General features: G+C 45.6%; 1 protein-coding gene across 8 annotated transcripts in view; it reads right to left on the reverse strand.

Annotated features, from left to right (window-relative positions):
- Positions 1-8810: 8810 nt before the first annotated feature.
- Positions 8811-19780, reverse strand: part of ERG (ETS transcription factor ERG) — a 252130-nt gene continuing 241160 nt past the window's right edge. For all 8 annotated transcript variants that reach the window (XM_073887036.1, XM_073887035.1, XM_073887040.1 and 5 more), the window contains 4 exons: positions 19213-19281; positions 18488-18544; positions 17758-17805; positions 8811-10747 (listed from right to left, as the gene is read on the reverse strand). In XM_073887036.1, coding sequence (XP_073743137.1) covers positions 10227-10747; positions 17758-17805; positions 18488-18544; positions 19213-19281 — 695 coding nt within the window. In that variant the 3' untranslated portion in view covers positions 8811-10226. The remainder of the gene's footprint in view (positions 10748-17757; positions 17806-18487; positions 18545-19212; positions 19282-19780) is intronic.

Consider the following 19780-nt stretch of genomic DNA (forward strand, 5'->3'; position numbering starts at 1 on the left):
GACTATAAGCTTCTATGTGTTGCTTTAGCTACATTCCACAAATTTATATATATATATTTTTTTTTCATTTTATTATGTCATAAATATTTTCTGGCTTCCATTATAGTATCTTTTTTGAAAATGTTAGTATATTTCTTGAGTATAATTTTTCTGCTTGAATTTTTTAATTGACATGTAGCATAATTACTTAGGGTCAGAGAAGGTACTTTATGATTATAATCTTTTAAGTGTGCTGAGGTTTGCCTAATAAGCCTACATATGGTGATTTTTAGAAATGATCCCTATGTGTTTGAAAACAAAGTTTATTCTTCAGTTGTCGGGAATAGTTCCCTAACTTCCTTAGGGCAAGTTTGCTAACTTATATCTTCTTGTTTTTTCCACATGTGTTATCAGTAACTGAGATAGGTATATTCATGAATATGAATCTAGTGTGAGAAATGGCATTGTTTTAAAATCAAAATGAAATCGACTCCACCAAGAGCTGGTGACAACTTTGAATCTCTGAAGGTCATCATCCTCATGGGTTCCTCCATCTGTAGGTCTTGGAATTGAAAGTTTTCTGGTGTTAAGTGCACACTCTTTGCCCCAAATCGTCGAGATTCTTGCTTCAGGGTCAAGCAAGGCCCTTGATGGAGCTGGAACTCCCGGGACTGGACCCCGACCTCTAGGGGGCGCCCTTCAGCCTCATCTCCGAATTCCTGTCGCTTTCCAGGACCTACACGTTCATGGTGGTGCAGGTCCCCATTGCTTGTGCCTACTATAGACCATACTCTTCTCCCATTCTTTGGGTAACTCCTCCCAACCTCCCTCCTGTCTTCAGACTCTTCTTCTCTCTTACGTGTTGTTCTCAATAACTCCTCCCTCGAGAACTTTTGGAAGCTCAACTCAAGCTACTCCCTCCCAGACTTAGCGTTGGAAGGATGAGATGCTGAGAGTTAAGATCAGGTACAGGTACCCCCCCCCACCCCCCGCCAAAAAAAAAATAGGGATCCATCATTCCACACAGAAGTCAGCACCTGTGTAAATATCCTAACAGCTGCCTGGCTTCATAATGTTTCTGTATCGAGTTCCTGCAGTGCCACCAAGGAGGCAGCAGTGAGTGGTTGAAAGTGCACCCGGCAAGCATCAAAATCCTGGGCTCAGTCGGGCTCTACTTCTTACTTGCCCCATGTTTGTTTGTTTGTTTTTTAAGTTGTCTTTTTTTTTTTTTTTAATTTACTCATTTGAGAGAGAGCAAGCAGGAGCTGGGGAAGGGTCAGAGGGAAAGAGAGAAGCAGACTCCCCGCTGAGGGGGCAAGCCCCGCAAAGCTGAATCCAGGAACCTGAGATCGTGAACCTGAGATCGTGACCTAAGCTGAAGTCAGATGCTTAACTAACCAAGCCACCCAGGCGCCCCACTCCATGCACTAAGGAGTGTGTTAACTTCTTAGCGTCTCTTTCACCCTCAAGTGGGGACATGAATTCCACAAGACTGAAGGCCATGAAGGCAGGGCTTGTGTTTCATTTACTTTTGAGTCCGCTGGAACTAACTTCGTATCTGCTCTTGTAGGTCAGACCTTTGTTTTGAATGAATGAGCTAACGAATTTCCATCTCCAGGATGGAGACGGTCCTTCCAGGAAAGTGCATTGTTATTACTTTCCTCTTATATATCACAGCAATGTGAGATATCTTCAAATATCCTTGCACTTACCCCAACCTCAAGTCTTCAGGTCGGCTCTCAGTATTTTGGTATTTTTCAGAAACTGTTTAATATAAGCGCTGCCCAAGGAAGAGATAGAGGTCACTTTAAAAAAAGTCCTAGAGATGTTTTCCCAAACTGCTTATCATTTGAAGACTTATATTTTAAGATGTGTGCAGAGTCCATATTTTACTCTCTAGTGCCCCAACCCTCCTTCATGCCACAGACCGCAGCAGGTCAGACCCACAAGCACCATGCCTCTTCAGATGTGGTCCACAGAGGTTCAGGAGATGCCCCGTCTCACACTTCAGATGGGGTCATTATGTACAAGAATGAACATCCTATTTGACTTTACATTATTTTATAAATCAAAAGGTCCTTGGTTTCTCTGTTCCATTTTCTCTATGACTGGCATGTTTGTTTCATGAAGATTAATTTTCTTCTAATTCCATGCCTTTGCTCAAGACAGGAAATCTCCTTGCCTAGAACACAGTGTAACCATCAAAAACCTCCCCATCCCCGAGAGGCCTGGACTCATTTGGCTTGATTTTGCGTCACTTACTTACGTGATTTGTGTGACACTCCATAGGAAGAACAGGGTCCTTTCATGTGGGTTTGTCATGAAGTCTCCAGCAGTAATCACAGCTCAGTCTCTTGCTGGCCGGAGTCACCCCCGGCAGCACACACACAAACGAACGTCACACGTTTCCGGTTCGGCCTCCCTCCACCTATCTTCCCCTCCTACTAGTTTTTCCCTCCTTCACCTGCCTTCCCACCATCGCATGAATAATCATTTGTTTGCCCATCCTAGGATGGCTGTCCATCCTATGAGTCTTCCTCTTAATTCAGTTTTCTCTGAGAGGTAGAACAGCTCAGCACATAAGCTCTTGAGTCAGACAGACTCTCATTCAAATCCCCTTTCACCTGCTTCACAGCCATGTGAAACTGAATAAAAGATATTAACAAGCACTCAGCTTTAACTGAGCAAATGCCATAGAAGGCATTAGTGTCTTCTTCTTCATTGGAATAGAGCACTTTAGCTGTAAGCATGGACTGGACAGCGTTGGTTTAAAACCCAGTGATTGCTACATAATCCCACTTCCAGATGCTCTGGGCCAGAGGAGCACAAAGGAGAAGCACAGACGTGCACCCAATGTCAAGTCACAAAATAGGAGGGGCGCCTGGGTGGCTCAGTCAGTTCAGCCTCCGACTCTTAATCTCACCTCAGATCTTGATCTCAGGGTTCTGGGTTCAAGCCCCTTGTTGGGGGCCTGGAGCCTAGAGGAGAGCAGGGATTTCTTCTAAGGAGAACTGTCCTATTGACCAAGCTGAGAATGGTTCCACTGTTAAAGGGGAACAATTATCCTCCACTATACATGTTTCCGGCGGTGGGCGGGGGAGCGGAGCCCTCCCTTACTCTTGCTCTGCCCCGCCCTTCCGCTCTCTCCCACAGGAAGAGGCAGGACCTGCCCTGACCAGAAGTGGATTTTTCTTGCTTGGCGTGTCTTCTCTAAAGAAGGCCGGTCATTTCCTCCCCTCCCTACCTTCCACTGATTTCCTGGAAGATCCTTGCCTTCTAGTCCGGAGACTTTATGGCTTCATAACTTCTACCCCGAATTCTTTCTCGCAGTTTAACTTCCGCCCCTACCCCTTCCTTAGGCTCTTAAGAGGCAACCAGCCTTGGCTGCCAGCCTCCGATGCCTGCTGGGAGGTGGAAACGGTTCATCTGGAGCTGGGTTGAAGCTCCCAGGGACAGCCTGACATGCTTTTAGCCGCGCCATGTCTAATGCTGAGCAGGCTGTGACCAACAAACCCCACCACGGTGCGTGCCTTTATGAAAAAGTGCTGTAGGAGCCCGGTCTTCCTTCCCAGTGAGGAAACGTGGAGGGAGAGTTCAGCAGTCCCACCAAGGGCCGCTTCTGGCCATTCCCCTAGCCTGCAGTCCCCGACAGATAGGCTGTGTTTTAACCTCCAAGCAGAGTGGGCTCGAGTCAACCTGAAGACACAGAGCCACATTGCAAGTGAATCTGGGAGGATTCTCATATCTATATGATGTCTAATTCCCAAATGTGCTCATACCTTAGAACTGAGACTGTTCAAGAGTGAGGCTGCTAAGCTGTCCTGCATCTCAGACCCTCTTTTCTGATCTATATACGTGCATATATGACATTTAATTATTTTGCAGAACCCGAAGTGCGTAGAAGTGAAAAAGTCCTAAGCAGCCAAGTGGTCCACTTAACGAAGTGCTGCTGAACATCTGGTAAATAGTCACGTGGTCCCTAGTAAGCACATCCACATCCAGGAATTCCTGGGCTAAGGTTGGCTATTCCATATGCAGCTTCTCTGTGCAAGAGTTCTTCCTTGAGTTTGGCCAATGGGCATCCCCGCTGAGTCCAGACATTACCCTTCTGGCTGTTCATTTGTGCACGTGGCTGAAGACATTTACTGGCAGCTTAATATTGCCATGCACCATGCTGGGTCCTGGATGGATGGACCATAAATGTAACCCTACTCCCATGAGAGCCACTGAACCGTGCCTTCAGTCATTCCTCCATGGCTAGTCTTGCATTCCTTCATTCCCTTCGTTCTCCCCACTGGACTTGCTCTAGCTGACCTATGTCCCTTGTCAAGTGTATGTCCAGAAATGATATTGGAACCAGTTCAAAATGGAATAAATAACTCCTCTTTTATAATCCATTTTAGAAAATGGACCTAAGTTTAGGCAGTCATGAGGAAAAACAGATTAAGAGTAGAGGTTTGGGAGTCAGGTAGTATAGGGACAAGTATCAGTTCATTCTCTTATCTTGGGTAAGCAAAGCAAATTGTCAAATCTGGGTGTCCGCAATTTTACTTTTAATTTGTATCACCAGGGCAATTGGAAGGAGTCTTGAAATAATGCATCTGAAGTACTTCGTATGGTGTCTGCCCCTTAGCTCATTACATGTTGGCTATTCTGTGTATCAACAAAACCGTACGCTTCTTTTGACATGTGCTTCTGATCCCAGGTGTTTTTGACACAGTGCAGGTCCTAACATCATTGAGTTCCCGCAAGTTTGTTAAACTTGCTCTGTTCCTTCAGCCTGCTATTTGGGATCCTGCATTCATCATATAACCTATTGTCCTCATGTAACCTATTTATCAAAAAACCTATCGGGCTTGTCTTCAGTGTACCTTCGATGTCCTCATCCTAGCAAGGTGTGGATAAGTAAGGTCAAGGGCAGAGGCCTGGAATCTGTCTGTGGAAACTTGCTTCCAGATGAGTGTTGATCTTTTAATGAGTATTCTTTGGCCATGTTCATTCAGCCGGTCATGACCTTGTAAAATCTCAAAATCATTTTATGAAGTCCTCCCAGAATGAAATTTGGCTACCATTTTGGTATTATTTTCTTCAGGAAAAATGCTGTGTCTATGGAACATGAAAAACTCCTCTAGTTCTTTTTTTCATAAAGTTCTTACATTTCACTTGCTTCCTCCATAAGTCTGTAATTCAACATGTTCTGGCACAAATCAGAATCAAATAATATCATGGCTTGCCTCGACAGAATACTACTTTGTGAACAACTTTAATGAGAAAATGAATGAAGCTATTTTGCTGTATAAAATTAGTTTAAAATAAAAATGACAGGTTAGAAAAATATGCATAGTTCCTTCTATGTAGAAATAACTTGGGTTGCTTTTTAGATAGCATCAAAAGAATATGTAAATATTGTCGAGCAGTTAGCATTAGCCCTTACGGTTTCAACGTTTCAACGTAAAGTTTTCCAGATTGGTCAGATAAAGACCATCAGACAGGCTGAAAGAGGCCACATCGCCAGTGAGAAAGGGAGCAACAGAGTACATGGCTTCAAATAGGCAAGGCTACTGAGTTGTGGCTGATCTACCAGGCAATTTTAGGGTGGTTTTTAGGGAGGCAATTTTAGGGAGGTTTGATTGACCAGAGGTGCTTAGAACAAGCTAAAAGACAGGTCATATATCCATGGTGTGTAGGCAGAATTCTAATTTGGCCCCCAAGATTCCCATCCCCTTGTGTGCATGCCCTTCCTAACCCTCTCTACTGGAGTGTGAGCAGGACCTGTGGATATGATGGGTTGTCACTCCGACAATTAGGTTATATTCTATGACAAAAGGACTGTTTCAGATGTAATTAAAGCCTCTAATGAAGTAAGTTGGGGTTAATTTTAAAAAGGAGGTTATTCTGGGTGGGCCTGGTCTAATCAGGTGAACCTTTAAAAACTGTCCGAGGGATTCAACATGAAAGAGAGTCTCCTGCTGGCCTTGAAGAAGAAACTGCCTTGCTGTGGAGAAGGCCATGTGGCGAGGACTCTCCATGGTCTCGGAGAGTTGAGAGCGACAGCCAGTAAGGAAATGGACCTCAGTCCTATAATTGCAAGGACCTGAGTTCTGCCAACAACAAGTGAGCTAGGAAAAGGATCTGACACCGTCCTATCTGAAACACCAGGTTTCAGCCTGGTGAGACCCTGAGCAGAGGACCCAGTTACCTTATGCCTGGACCCCTGACCCACAGAAAGTGTGAGATAATAGATGTGCATTGCTTCCAACTGCTGAGTTCATGGTCCTGCGTTCCTGGGCAATAGACAACTAATACACATGGGGACGAGTTAACAGTAGGGAGGAGAGAGGCTCAGAGGGCCCGTAACTCAGGAGGACATGTCCAGAGTCAACTGGCTTCCCCGATGGTGGATTTTCATGTAGCCACAAGAAAACCTATTTGGGACTGAGATTTCCCACTGAACATCAACACACGGAGACACAAATTCTCTTTCCCTCCATTGCAGTGGTTCTCAGACCTCAGCATGCATCAGAATCACCCGAAGGGCTTGCCAGAACCCGTGGCGGGGCCCCGTGCACAGAGTTTCTGATTCAGGAGGTCTGGGCCGGGGCCTGGGAATCTGCATGTCTAACAAAAGTTCCCAAGTGAGATTGATGCTGCTGGCCCTGGGACCTCACTTTGAGAACCACTGATAAATAAAGAGGTTCTAGTTACTTTTAGTATTTGACTTCTGTATCCAACCTTTGTCTCATTGGATATAAAAACATTTTAACACATTTTTAAAGCCAAGTTTAAGATAAAGAGAAGGAACAATTGCTATAACTTTGAGGAGTCCAAAGTGTTTTTGTTCTTCTCTGAGTAGCCATCCCAGAACTTGTATTCAGGTGGAGTGATGAGAGACCAATTAACCCAGGCTTTAAATAAAGTCATGTTGTGTCCACAGGTAAAGGTCCATTTGGGGGCCTGCGGGACATCCGTGTTTTCCCTGTTTGCTATCAGCTCCTCGCTCCAGAGCATCAGCAGTCTCTGCTGCGCCCGCCATCCAAGGCAAGGCCCCTCTAGGCCCTTGTTCCCAGGTGACAGGTGCTGCAGCGACACAGACAGGTGCTTGGGAGGGGCAGCAACTCCTTGAACGCATCCGTCCTGACAGATTTCTCTCTTCACCATGGACCTTCCAAGACTTGTCAAAGGCATCAGACTGGGAGCAAAAATGAAGTCTTGCCTGAGACGTGAAAAGAGCAGGGATGCCACAAAGCGCCCACAAAGCTATTGCGGGGATTCCACTAATGACAAAGCCCCAAAGACCATTGAAGACAAGAGTGGACCGATCTCTCGCCAGGAGAAGCGATACTATGCAGGGACAGGCAGTGTACGTGAGGGCAAACCAAGAGATGGGAGAAGCAGAGAGAGAAAAGGTTCATATTCAATTACGAATATGAACTGAAGTGTGCTCTGGAGTTAGATTAAGGCAGGAGCAGATAGCTAATGTTATTTTGAGATGTAATTTAAGCATTATTTATTTGTGAGAACAGAGCATTATCATGTTATCCAAAATTCTCTCAGTGGCTCACGCTTGTCATAAAGCTTGCTAATAATCTGGTTTGGGGAGGGGCGTGTTGGAGAACCTAACTGAAAACATCTGCTAAAGTTGAATATGGTAATCAGGTCTTATTTTTATTATTTTGCTCATAATATAATCTTGGACGAGTGAAATTGAGTGATTATCCCAGTAAACTCGTATTTATATGCAGAATGTAGGTGTCCTTGACTTTGCATTCCAAAATAAAGATGACTGGTCTTTTCCATTAGAAAGGTTTGGGTCACCCCAACTGCCAACTTTTGTGCTTTTATTTCTTCTCTCCCTAAGGAGATACAGGCACTTTATGGACCCTTCCCAAGCTGCTGCAAAATGACTGATGGTTGGACTTCTTTTAATCTATGCAGAGTGTCTGAAGCTTTGGTAATCGGATCATACTGACTTTAAAGACCACTGCCAAAATATCCATAGCACAGAGGTTTGGCAACTTGATTTAATCATAGCAAAAGGATTACAAAGTGCAAAACAAGCCCCAAAACAGCTATGAAATGGGCCAATTCAGAAACTGACTCAGGCTAAGAAGTTGTTCGATGTCGCTGTCTCTCACTTGCTTTGTATCCCACCGCTCAAACTGCCTTCACCTTGGCCAAGGTTGGAGGCATTTGTGACACACGGAAGAGAAAAGATACCAAGGGAAATCGACTTGAGATCATAGACACAGTGTCTGGTGACGTGTCAGGCTCAGGGCCGGTAAGTCCCCAACCACGACACCCAGGTCATCCTGGTGCGGGAAGACCTGGCGAGGTCCTCTGAAAGGGAAGGCACATGGCAAATTTAGAAGCTGTCCCTTGTTTCTTTAGAGTGAGAAATTGTGGCTCTCCATGACGCTTTATTCACGAACAAGAATACAGTTTGCATTAAGAGCTTGTTTGCCGTTCAACAAATGTATTATGATCACAGCAGGAATTAAGGGTGATTCTGTGACCAGGCGCTTATATGGAATTTGTCACAACCTTGGCTTTAGAGGCCCCTTTCCATTCTGGGCACAAATACAGAGGTTCCAATGTGAAACCTTTGGTCCTTCTGCTCCAGAAGAAGCTAGAAATAAGAGAAAGTGAGCAAGAAGGACCTGGAGAGGCTAGCGCCATTTGGACACCAAATACCCCATTTGCTTGGCTCTCACTTGCATGAGTTCCTGGACAAAACAAAAGTCTAGCACAAAACCCAAAAGCTCAGCACACGTTTCTGTTGGGCAACTTTAGTCGCTAAAAAAAAAAGGTGCAAATGCAGACTCCTGCGTAAATCTGATTTGCCATGCTAGGCCAAGCTTGTTTTATTACATACATTCTGCATCCTAAGAACTAATAACTTCATATTGTAAACATTAAGCATACAGAGTTAAAATTCAAGGCCACATTCTCTCATTGATTGTCTCTTTTGTCGTGTATCTTTGGCTGGCCGAGATCAACTCGTAGTGTATAAATGCATAAGTTATATAATTATTATATAAAAAGAAAAAAAAAACAAACAAACATTGACTTGTATACTTCATTCTGACAAACGCACAGCGTTCGCGACTCGAAGGGAAACCGGAGCCTCTGCTCAACCCAAATGCCTAGGTGGTTTTGGATGGCAGCTACCAAGAAGGCTACCTCTCACCTGACCCTGTGGGGACCAGAGCCCCCACCTCACGAGGTCCCGAATGTTTCTTTTAAATATCAGACAATTCCAGTTAAAATTTTCTTTTGACAAACAAACAAACAAACAAAAAAGAGAGATGCATATCTTTGTTTCTGAATTCTCCTACTTCCCCCTCTCTCCGCTGCGCGGTGCTCTTCTTCTTAACACTGCGTTTGGTAGAACACTGACCGATTAACCCACACGTCTCCTCCGCCCGTTTCCCCAAGTCTCCGTACTGTCCTCAGTCCAGTCTCTACTGCTCGACAAGGGTCCCTCCCAGCCCCGCGGTCTCCTCAGCCTGTGCTCCCTGCTCTTCTAGCGCCCCCAGCCCTCCGCCTACACCCACACGCTCACTGTCCGCACACGTTCTCGGCCCCACCGCCCCGCCGGGTTCACAGTTCCCACAATACTGTCAAGGAGTAAGTTGGCAGCCTTGGGTCGTCTTCACAGCCTGTGAGAGCCGGTGGCTCTCCACTCAATGGAAAGAATCTGATTTCACCCAAAAACAGCAAGTGCCGCTGAGTTCCACGTGGCCGTTGGTCCATGGGCTGCAGTCTCTCTCTTTTCTTTCTCTTTTTTTTTTTTTTAATTTTTGATCTGTTTCTATTTTTAAATACAGGTAGTTTTCCTTAAAATGACATTTGATGGTACGTTAGGTCAAGACTGCATTACCACTAGCACTTTACTCTCCTCCCCCCTTGGCATTAGCAGGACCCCGATCTCTCCTCAGAAGTTTGGACACTTCTTAAGAACACTTTCTTTGGCACTTTGTCCTTGTGATGTCATGCTTCTACTTACAATGTCTTTTACATGGTATGTCCATATACATTACATTTGTAGCATCCTCCTTATTCCTGTAGTAATACTTTAGTAATTCCCTCCCACTAAGAGTCTTTGGATCTCTCCCCTGGATTCCTTCCCCTAGAGCCAGTCAGGCGATTTCATTCCTCTTGAGGCACTTTTGATTCACGTTCTCCAGTAGAGTTTGTAGCAATTTCTTGGTGATCATATGCTGTTGGGAAAGGCCTCCCTCCCGGCTCTAGTAGTAAGTGCCCAGATGAGAAGGCATATGGCTGGCGGGAAGCCTAGTGTTGGGGTATATACCTCCAGTTGGCGAATTCCAGTAGGGGTTTGGGGTGGCGAAGAAACTGGACGATGTCACAGGGAGGGCCGGAGGGTGGGGGGCCACAAAGTTCATCTTCTGTGGGTGGGCGTGATAGGAGCCCATGTAAGGGAGGTCCGAGGGGTACTTGTACAGAGATGATTCTGGAGGGTGGGGCTGCAGGGCCTGGGCGATCCCGTGGAAGTCAAACTTGTAGGCATAGCGCTTCCCGTGGACTTTGGTCATGATATTTTTGTCATAATAGTAACGGAGGGCACGGCTGAGTTTATCGTAGTTCATATTGGGTTTGCTTTTCCGTTCTCCCCAGCGCCGGGCAACCTCATCAGGATCGGTCATCTTGAATTCCCCATTGGTCCCTTCCCAGGTGATGCAGTTGGAGTTTGAGCTATCTGACAGGAGCTCCAGGAGAAACTGCCAAAGCTGGATCTGTCCACTCCCTAGGGAGGCGGGAAAAGGAAACGGGACACCCATGAGAACAGGCTCTGCGCTAAAGGCTTTGTTTCTTCAGTGACAGAAGTGGATGCTAGTGGTGTTCCACGTGAATCCCCTTAACCCGGCCCATGCACCCATCCCTCAGCTGCTGGGGGTGACCACAGCTCTCGTCCCGCAGCCCCCCTCCCTCTTCTTCGGAAAACTGCCCTTGGATGAGGAGGAGCTGCTTCACCCACCCCAGGCAGCCCACGGCCCGAGGGACTGACACCGTGGACCAGAGGCTCATCTCCTTGCCCCCAGGGAGGGGCCAATACTGTGATGCTGTTCCTACTCCGGAGCTCCTTGCAGGATCAGACCATGGCAAGGTTCCGGCTAAGGCCACCAGCCCCCATAGCTTGACCCCTGCCCTTTTCTGCTTCGTCACCGCCTCTCTCACAGAAACATATACTTCACTGATTGTTTTTGCACAGGTACATCCTTACCGCAAGCTCTGTGTCTAGGGAACCTGACCCGAGGCGAGGACCCTCGGTGACTATCAGGTGGATCCACAGATCCAAGTCCTTTATGGAATGCAAAGAATTCCTATGGGGCCAAGTTTAGGTTGGTCCCATCCATTTCTGACTTCCTTAGAAGACCAGCCAAGTCCATTTTATGTTTCAGGGGCGAAAGGGTTTATTTTTCCTATTTTGTGAGGCAGAAAGTGCCATTATGTTGATGGCAATAATGACTTAATACCATTTATATTGGCAAGGTCAAGTAAAATAATAAAAGTCAGATTTAGGAAATGAACTTCTAAAAGTTTATGGAAAAACATAGAGAATGGAAGTAAACACCGTTATTTCTAACATAACATTTTGCTGGCACCCAGAAAGCAATTCTGTCAAAACTTTTCCTAGAACAGAATTAACCCACTCAGAATGAGGAAGTTTAGAAAAAAGTTGGCTCTTTTTCAAACCAGATCACCTATTTCCAGTACTTAGGCAACTGCATCGTAACGGAAATCCACGTGTTGCCCCTGCATTGCAATGCCAATTGTGTTCAGAAGAGTTTCCAGAAGAAGAACGGTGTGTGGCTGCAAGGATTTTTGGGGAACCAACGAGACTCCAGCTTTGCCTGAGATCTTATTTAGCCGTGCGTGCACAGTCAGAATTTTTTTTTTGATCGCACTGGAGATGCGTGGATGTGGCTTTTAGGTTTTATTAAATTCCGAGAAAAATCCAGGCACATCATTCTAGCCACCATGTTACACTACTTTAAGATGATTTACGGCTCCCCACAGGAGCGAAGCATGCAGATATCGACAGCAGTATTGAGCACCAGGAGAAGCTAAGATGTGCTGAACAGATTTTAGAAGCTTTGCAAGCAAATAAGAGGCACGTCTTTCCTCCCAAACTCCAGCTACAGCATTACCTCGGGCTTATACCAAAAAGAATTACTTTTATTACACGATCAGTAAATATCAATAGATGTGATAAAATGATTAGAGCACCTTTAACTGGCAACCCTTCAGGGAACTGATGTCATGTAAAAATCAATTATAAATTTGTTTTTTTTCCTAAATCCTCCCTCCTCCCTAGCTCCCTATATAAACTGTCCAACTCGTAAGTCCCTGTTTCCACACTGGCTACATGGAAATGGATATGTTTGTGAATTCATCCATACAATAGCATCATGAGAAAGGTCAGCCTTTTCTGAATGTGTTATGGAAAATTATCATTTTCAGTCTCGCAACACATTTGAAATATATTAACAGCTTGTCGTTCATCTCAATGGAAGCCTATGCTTTTTCTGAACCACATATTCAAACTGTTCCCAATCAAGTTCTATTGCCCCCAACATCTCATTAATATGCATTTAAAAAAAATACAAAGAATGGTATGAGAAAACCATATGGTTTCAGTATATATATTGTAACCAAAGGATTACTACTTGAAAAAAATTCCATATCGGACCTGGGAAGAGGGAAAACATGGATTTTTTATTTAACATTCCAATGTATGTTTCAATACAAACACATAGAGTTGTCCGAAAATAAATATTCACTGTCAACCTCCTCCCACAGAGAGATTAATTCTACAGATTTTGCATAAATACACAGACCTTCCTAAATAGCCAGAAAAATACTTGGTATTTATTCAGACCTCAACATTGCTCTTAAGAATCTGTCCCTTGCCCATTTCCTTTGTAAACATGTAGAGGAGAGAACCAGTGGACAAAAGTGGTTCCTATCTCTCCTGCTCCTAAAGAACTAGAAAGTCAGGGACCTGGGCGCCTGGGTGGCTCAGTTGGTTAAGTGACTGCCTTCGGCTCAGGTCATGATCCTGGAGTCCCGGGATCGAGTCCCACATCGGGCTCCCTGCTCGGCAGGGAGTCTGCTTCTCCCTCTGACCCTCTTCCCTCTCGTGCTCTCTATCTCTCATTCTCTCTCTCTCTCTCTCTCTCTCGAATTCTTAAAAAAAAAAAAAGAAAGTCAGGGACCTAAATTCATGGCTGGAAATTCAAAGATGAGCAATTTCTTATCAGACCATTTTACCCAGCAGCCTTTAAGACACAGGGCTCAGGCCTCGGAGCATTTCAAGGGTCTATGGGAATCAGAGATCTATAACAAAATTCATCGGCTTCCAAACCCAAGCACAGAAGCAAAAATGGAAAATCAATTCCTGTTTAAGTAAATGTTACAAAATGCAACATGACGTCAAGCTCATTCATTGTTAAATTTAATATTCATAACAAAATCCGTTGTATTCGCAGTCTAGGGCAGGTTTTCTCACTGTGCAAGAATTGTCAAGGATGCACCACGGCTGCTGAGAACTCGGCCAATGGTATGTTAACTGAAATCCTTGTGGCCACAAATTTCAAAGCAGTTAAAAACAGTAACATTTACTGCACGATAAAGATGCATTTTAGAACATACAACAGGGAATCCACAACAAGGATACCTAAGGTTTAGGAAGCCTAAGAGGGGTCTGGGTTGCTCACTGGCCAAGCCAACAAGTGAAAGAGAAGCTCTTACATTTGGGATCTGCCCTCCAGCAGCCCCACCACCTCCCCCTGGTCCATCACCTTCCTTCCGGAAAACCCTTCACATCTGTTTTCTAGACCTCTCTTGGTAACAGCTTTGAAACATCAGTAAGGCTTTTCGACTTTTGCCCTGGTTTTGTCTAAGGTAATTAACCAAAAAGCCAGGACTGGTGGGAAAAACAAAGACCTCGGCTGTCCACCCACGGGAGAGCCCAAAGGGATGAAGGGGGGAGGAGCGCAGCCTGAAATAGAAGGCAATCCTTTAATTTTTAGAAGAAAGGTGGTTTCTTAACGCAGTGAAAAGAAAAGAAGAGAAATAACAGCAGCAAAGAAGGTCGACTGAGCAGAAAAGGGCAAAACATCCAAAAGGCTTGTAAAGCACAGAGAAAAGCAGAGCTGGGAATGACTCAGCAGCTGTGGCCCAGAGCGGGGCCCCTGGGCCGCCACCTGACAGAGGGGCAGAGCAGTAAAGAAAGTAGAGAGGGGCCCAGTGAGCACCACGGGTGTCAGCCCTTTGTGACCACTTTCTACTGTAGCGGGGCATGCTGCAGAGAAACCCGTGCACACAGCCTGGCCCCTCCATCACGTTAAGCCCCCGGCAGCAGGCGCGTCCCAGGGGGAAAGCTTTGCCCCGGGCTCTGTGTAGCTCCAGACAGGACTCCGGAGACCGCAGGGCAGTACAGTGGCTGGAAGCACCACTTTGGAAACATCGCGGGCTCTGCTGAGTCCTGGCGCTGGCACACACGGGACCTTGGGCAGCTCACCCAGCTCTCTGTGCCTCAGTGCTCCCCTCTGTAAAATGGGGGTGAAGGTAATAGTACTGTCTCGCTGGGTCACTATGAGGATAGACTCAGTGCATGAAGGTTTGGGCTGAAAATCATGATTTGTTTGAGGTGAAAACCGGAGTTTAAAGGGAGGCACACACCTTACCTGGAGCTACAGGATGACAATAGGAAGCCAAGTGCCCCCCCTACCCCATCCCATGCACCCCGTGCCCGTTGGCTGTGAAGAACTGCGGGCAGTATTTTTAGGGCTGGCTGATGGCCACTGAAAGCCTACTCTGCGCCGGGCACCGTCCTGAACACTTTACATGTGTTTTTTTAACCCCTCCCCAATCATGGGACAGCCCATTGTAGAGGTGAGGAAATTAGAGCCCAGAGAGGTAGAGTGACTTATCCTGCCCAAGGTCAGCAAGGGCTGGAACCTGGACTCCAAGCCTGGGTGCCAAATCACAGCACAAACCGTTGCTTCCAGGCCCGGGTTTCTGCACACGCCTCCATACTCCCAACTCCTCTCCAGGGTGTCCCTTCCCTGGGCCTGGAGCTTGGGAGGTTCCCAGTGTGAGACTGGACACTCCCAGCTCCAAACAAATGGCAAAGGCATCGCTAACACGGGTCTCTGGGTGCGCGCGAAGCTGGATACGTTTTACACCCACCATTGAAGCGTCTCCAGTTAGCATCAAAGGAGCCACTGGACATAACCCGAGAAAACGCTTTCCGTCTGTTAGAGAAGCCGCATTAAATGTGCAGCCGTTCTGATGGGACAGAAAGCCGCTGCATGGCTTATAGGTGACCCATGACATAACTGTGCGGGGACTCAGCTCTCAGCGGGAGAGCTACGGCCCATCACATGCACATCGAATGGGTATCTGGAATGGGGACACTGTGATGCCATTATTGTTCTGTGCATGTATACACTATGATGTCACTTTTCCACTTCAAATGATAAAGACGAGTTTTGCGCTGTACAAAGAGTGAAGGCAGGAATTTTAAGTGAGGACGGATTTGTTTATCAGAGAATGGGGAAACTGAATCAAACAGGAAGAGGCATTCTCATTCACAGAAAGATAAAAGACATTCCGGGCTTGGAGGGAGAAGGCCTTCCCCAGGCCCAGGGGGGGATGTTGGCACCTTCGCCAGGCCCAGGGGGGGTGTTGGCACCTTCGCCAGGCCCAGGGGGGATGTTGGCACCTTCCCCAGGCCCAGGGCGGATGGTCTTTGTGATACAAAGTGCAGTCTTCACCCCCAGTGTGAAGCTGCTGACCTGCCATGGACCGGGACATTTTCCCAGTGCCTGAACACTCCTTGAACTAAATGGAAATCCTTCCTTTCTATTCTCTTGGCCTCCATTCTCCAAGCCCTCCCTCCTCCCTCATGCTTACTCAGGGGCGGCTTAGGGCAAGAAAATAAAACCGGACTTTGGCGACAGAGAGTCAGGGCTCAAATCCAGCCTCCCTTCTTATTGGCTGTGTGACCCGGGGAAAGTTACCTAATGTCTCTGGACCTCTGATTCCTCTTCTGCAGGAGGAAGATAATGACCAGCCGGGGCTCTCAAGGGGCAGCACCATAGACAGGAGCACCTGCCCAGGCATTACACAAGGTGGGAGCTGTTTGTTATTTCACATGATTGTATTAACGTCCCCAGAGTCCTTCTGCTTCTGTTCCTTTTCCTTGTTCTAATCTATCCTGAATACCGCTGCCAGAGCAGTCTTCCTGAAGCACGACTGATAATAGTCATCTCCAAACACGGGCATCATTTCTATTTGAACAGTTTTGGAGCACTCACAAGTGAGCACAGGGATGAAGGGGGACCAGAGACCCAGGAGCCTTGGCCGCCTGTTGGATGCTCACTGAAAAGAACAGAGCCTGTGGCTCCGTGAACAGTGGACAGGGTTGGAACCACCTGCGTTCATTTCTCCACCAGAATGTAAGGTCCCTGAGGGTCAAGGATGGTGTCTCCTTGTTCCCTGCATTCATTTATTCAACAAATAATTATCGAGCGCCTGGTCCAGTCTCCAGGGCAGAGTAGGAAACAGAACAGTCCCTTCTAACTGCTCAGATGCCCAAAAGGTGTTTGCTGAACTAGTTAACGTTACCTAAAACTGAATGTGAACGCTGCAGACACCCAATAATGATGATATTTCATGTTCTCAGAATATAGATTCCCTTGTTGGGATGCATGCTGATCGAATCTAGACTTTTCCGTTTCCAGCCCAATTTTGGCCTCAGTGTTTAGGAAATATACATTCCAGCTCGTCCTTGCAATAAGCCTGTGTCATCTTGGCGTTTGAATGTGCCGTTGAGAATATGCAGCATATGCCGTGAATTTCTGAGGCTGATGCCAGCACAGCTGGTTCTGATCGGAATACAAATCAAACAGTTTGGTGGGCAATGAAATGTGATGACAAGTGACGATCCTTGGCAAGGGACAGGTCACAAGTGTGCCAGTTAAGAACGTGCACTTTCTTCCAGCCTCCAAGTTCAAAAACAGACCGTTCATTGACGATGATCCTAGATCTGAAGGCTTATGGTGGAAATTAAGGTTCTCCTTTTCAAGATATTATTTAATTGGCTTGTGTGATGGGTTCAACTGTGTCCCCCCCAAATGCCTATGTTGGAATCCTAACCTCCAGGATCTCAGAACGTGACCTTATTTGGCAATAGGGTCTTTACAGAGGTGATTAAGTGAAAGTAAAGTCAGGGTAGGTTCTAATCCAATATGACTAGTGTCCTTATGAAAGGAAATTTGGACACAGACACACACACACACACACACACACACACACACACAGAAGACAGGTAAAGAGACACAGGGAGAAGACAGCCATCTACAAGCCAAGGAGAGAGGTCTGCAACAGATCCATCCTTCACAGCCCTTGGAAGGAACCAACCCTGCCTGACACTTAACACTTTGACTTTGGACTTCTGGCCTCCAGACTGTGAGACAATAAACGTCTGTGGTCGAAGCCCCCAAGGGAACTGATACAGCTTAGATTAGCTGATACTGCTCTTTGCTGAAGCTAAAGTCTTAATTCATAATATGACCCATTTTTTTTCCATTTAGGCAAATAATCCAATGAGATCTAAACTTTGTTCAGCTGAAGTGATTTCTCACCGATACAAGTTACACATCACCAATACAAGTTAAACTTACAAAATAGCCAGGCCCAAAAAGGGTAACTTTGTTAGGAGCAAAATCACCAGCATGACCTCACCTGGGTTTGCAAGGCGGCTACTTGTTGGTCCGAGAATCTGATAAGGATCTACAGGAAAAAGAAAAGAAGTCAAATCCCAAAGACCTCTTCATGATTTGGTATGATGTCACTGGAGGCATAATGCCGACCCACTTGTGTTTCCAGATTTCAGGGTTGAACATACCCCCCACACCGAAGTCACCTAGCACCACTTCCTGTACTGAATAAGATGTCACATGGAATCTGAGAGAAGTTTCTTGCTAAAGGCCTCTTAGCTGGCGGCCAAACGCAGATTTGGCTCGAGGTTCCCGACACCCAGCTCTCTCCATACCTGGACAGAAATTGGGCAAACGTGGTACATCCCCTCTTGGCCCCGGTGCCATGTTGGCTGTGTTGCTCAGCACACTGGCAATATCCACCCTCCACTGCGCTCCACTTTGGACCTGGCAAAATGCTGGCACACTGAACATGGCTTGAAGGTGAAATGAAATCTCATCTGTCAAAAAGAAGCAGCCTGCGTGCAACAGAGTGCTTTCTCCATATTTACTGCATAGATTTCAGAAACGTTTTAGCAAACCCTCAAGCTATCCCTATTGAAAAGACTGATGATTTGGTCCACATTTTATATATGGAAACATGATAAAGAAGACAAAATCACATTAATTTCATTTAGGAAGTGACACATTTTCAGAAATACGCTGCTAAATCTACTTCTTTTTTGATGGCCAGCAAGATGTTCCCTCAAACATACCTAGCTGAGGACGCTGGTCTTCAGTTTTGGGCACTGCGGAAGGGGACGGTTGAGCGGCTGGAAATCCAAAAGCAAAAGATAGTTAGCTGTGACTTCTCTTTGACCATTGGTCTTTGATGCTGTTATACGACCATTCCGTCGATGATCTTAGTTATTAACATAGCAGTCTTACTCTTATACTAAGCTGCATTTAATGGCAAGAGAATTGCCTTTCTAATGAAACCAAATGTAGACATTGTAGCAAAAAAAAAGAGGGCACTTTAAATTATTTTAAAAATTTATAAAGCACTATTTCCAAAACTAAAAAAAAAAAAAAAAAAAGAATTTGAGATACAGATTAAAATGAATCACAGTCTAAATGAAACAGAAAAAGGGAAATCACCAGGAAAATAAAATAAAGCTACGGATACTTTTAAACATGGCCAAGAATAGGAAATCACCCAGTATTTAATCCGTGCCCAGACATCTCCTGAGACTTGCCTTTGTCCTTGTTGAAATACCTTACATCATTTGTTTCTTTTTGTTATGGAAGTGTGGAAGTAGGTATAACCCCAGGAGAGAAAGAATCATTGCCTTTAAAGATCAGTTGCACTTTGTTGCCAATGGAACAAACACTTCATGCATTGAAAAAGCATAGATTCACTGCAGAAATTGTTATGTGTTCCATAAATAGTTATCTACTGCCTTGTGACATGCAGATTCAAGCAGCTGGGCCAACACGATACCTTTCGACTGGGGGGTGGGGTGGCCGTGACTAGTCCAGGCTGATCTCCTGGGTGGGTCATAAGGTAAATCTGCAAAGACAAATGAATCAACTGAAAGATCAATAAGGTAATTTTATAATAGACGTAATCTCTGTTTTTTGTGATTGTTGTGATTTTTGTGTTTATTAGAATAACTATTGCGGGTGGAAATCCAGTAATCCAAAGAAATACCCAATCTGTATTCCATTAGATTTGGGTTTTACTTAGAAATTACCGTATTGTTTATTCTATTGATCTAACATTTTCACCCACTGAGCTGACAACTCTCACTGACAGATTTTTGCAGAGTTTCCTACAATCACAGGTCAAGATCATATTAAGAGTTTCTCACAATCTACTTTGACCTGTTTCTACCTGCGACCAACCTAAATTCATCCCTTTGTTACCTTCATGACTCATCCAGAACAGTGCTCACAAATTTGGTAAGTCCACCAATCCTTGCTCAAGGTCTGCCCCTAAATCCACCACATGACACTTATGTTCCTTTCTCTTTTTCTTCCCTGGAAACGAGCATGGCCATCTTATCTCC

This window comes from Callorhinus ursinus, unplaced genomic scaffold, assembly GCF_003265705.2.
Source record: "Callorhinus ursinus isolate GAN/ISIS: 27379988/994484 unplaced genomic scaffold, GSC_fseal_2.0 scaffold75, whole genome shotgun sequence".
Classification (NCBI taxonomy): domain Eukaryota; kingdom Metazoa; phylum Chordata; class Mammalia; order Carnivora; family Otariidae; genus Callorhinus; species Callorhinus ursinus.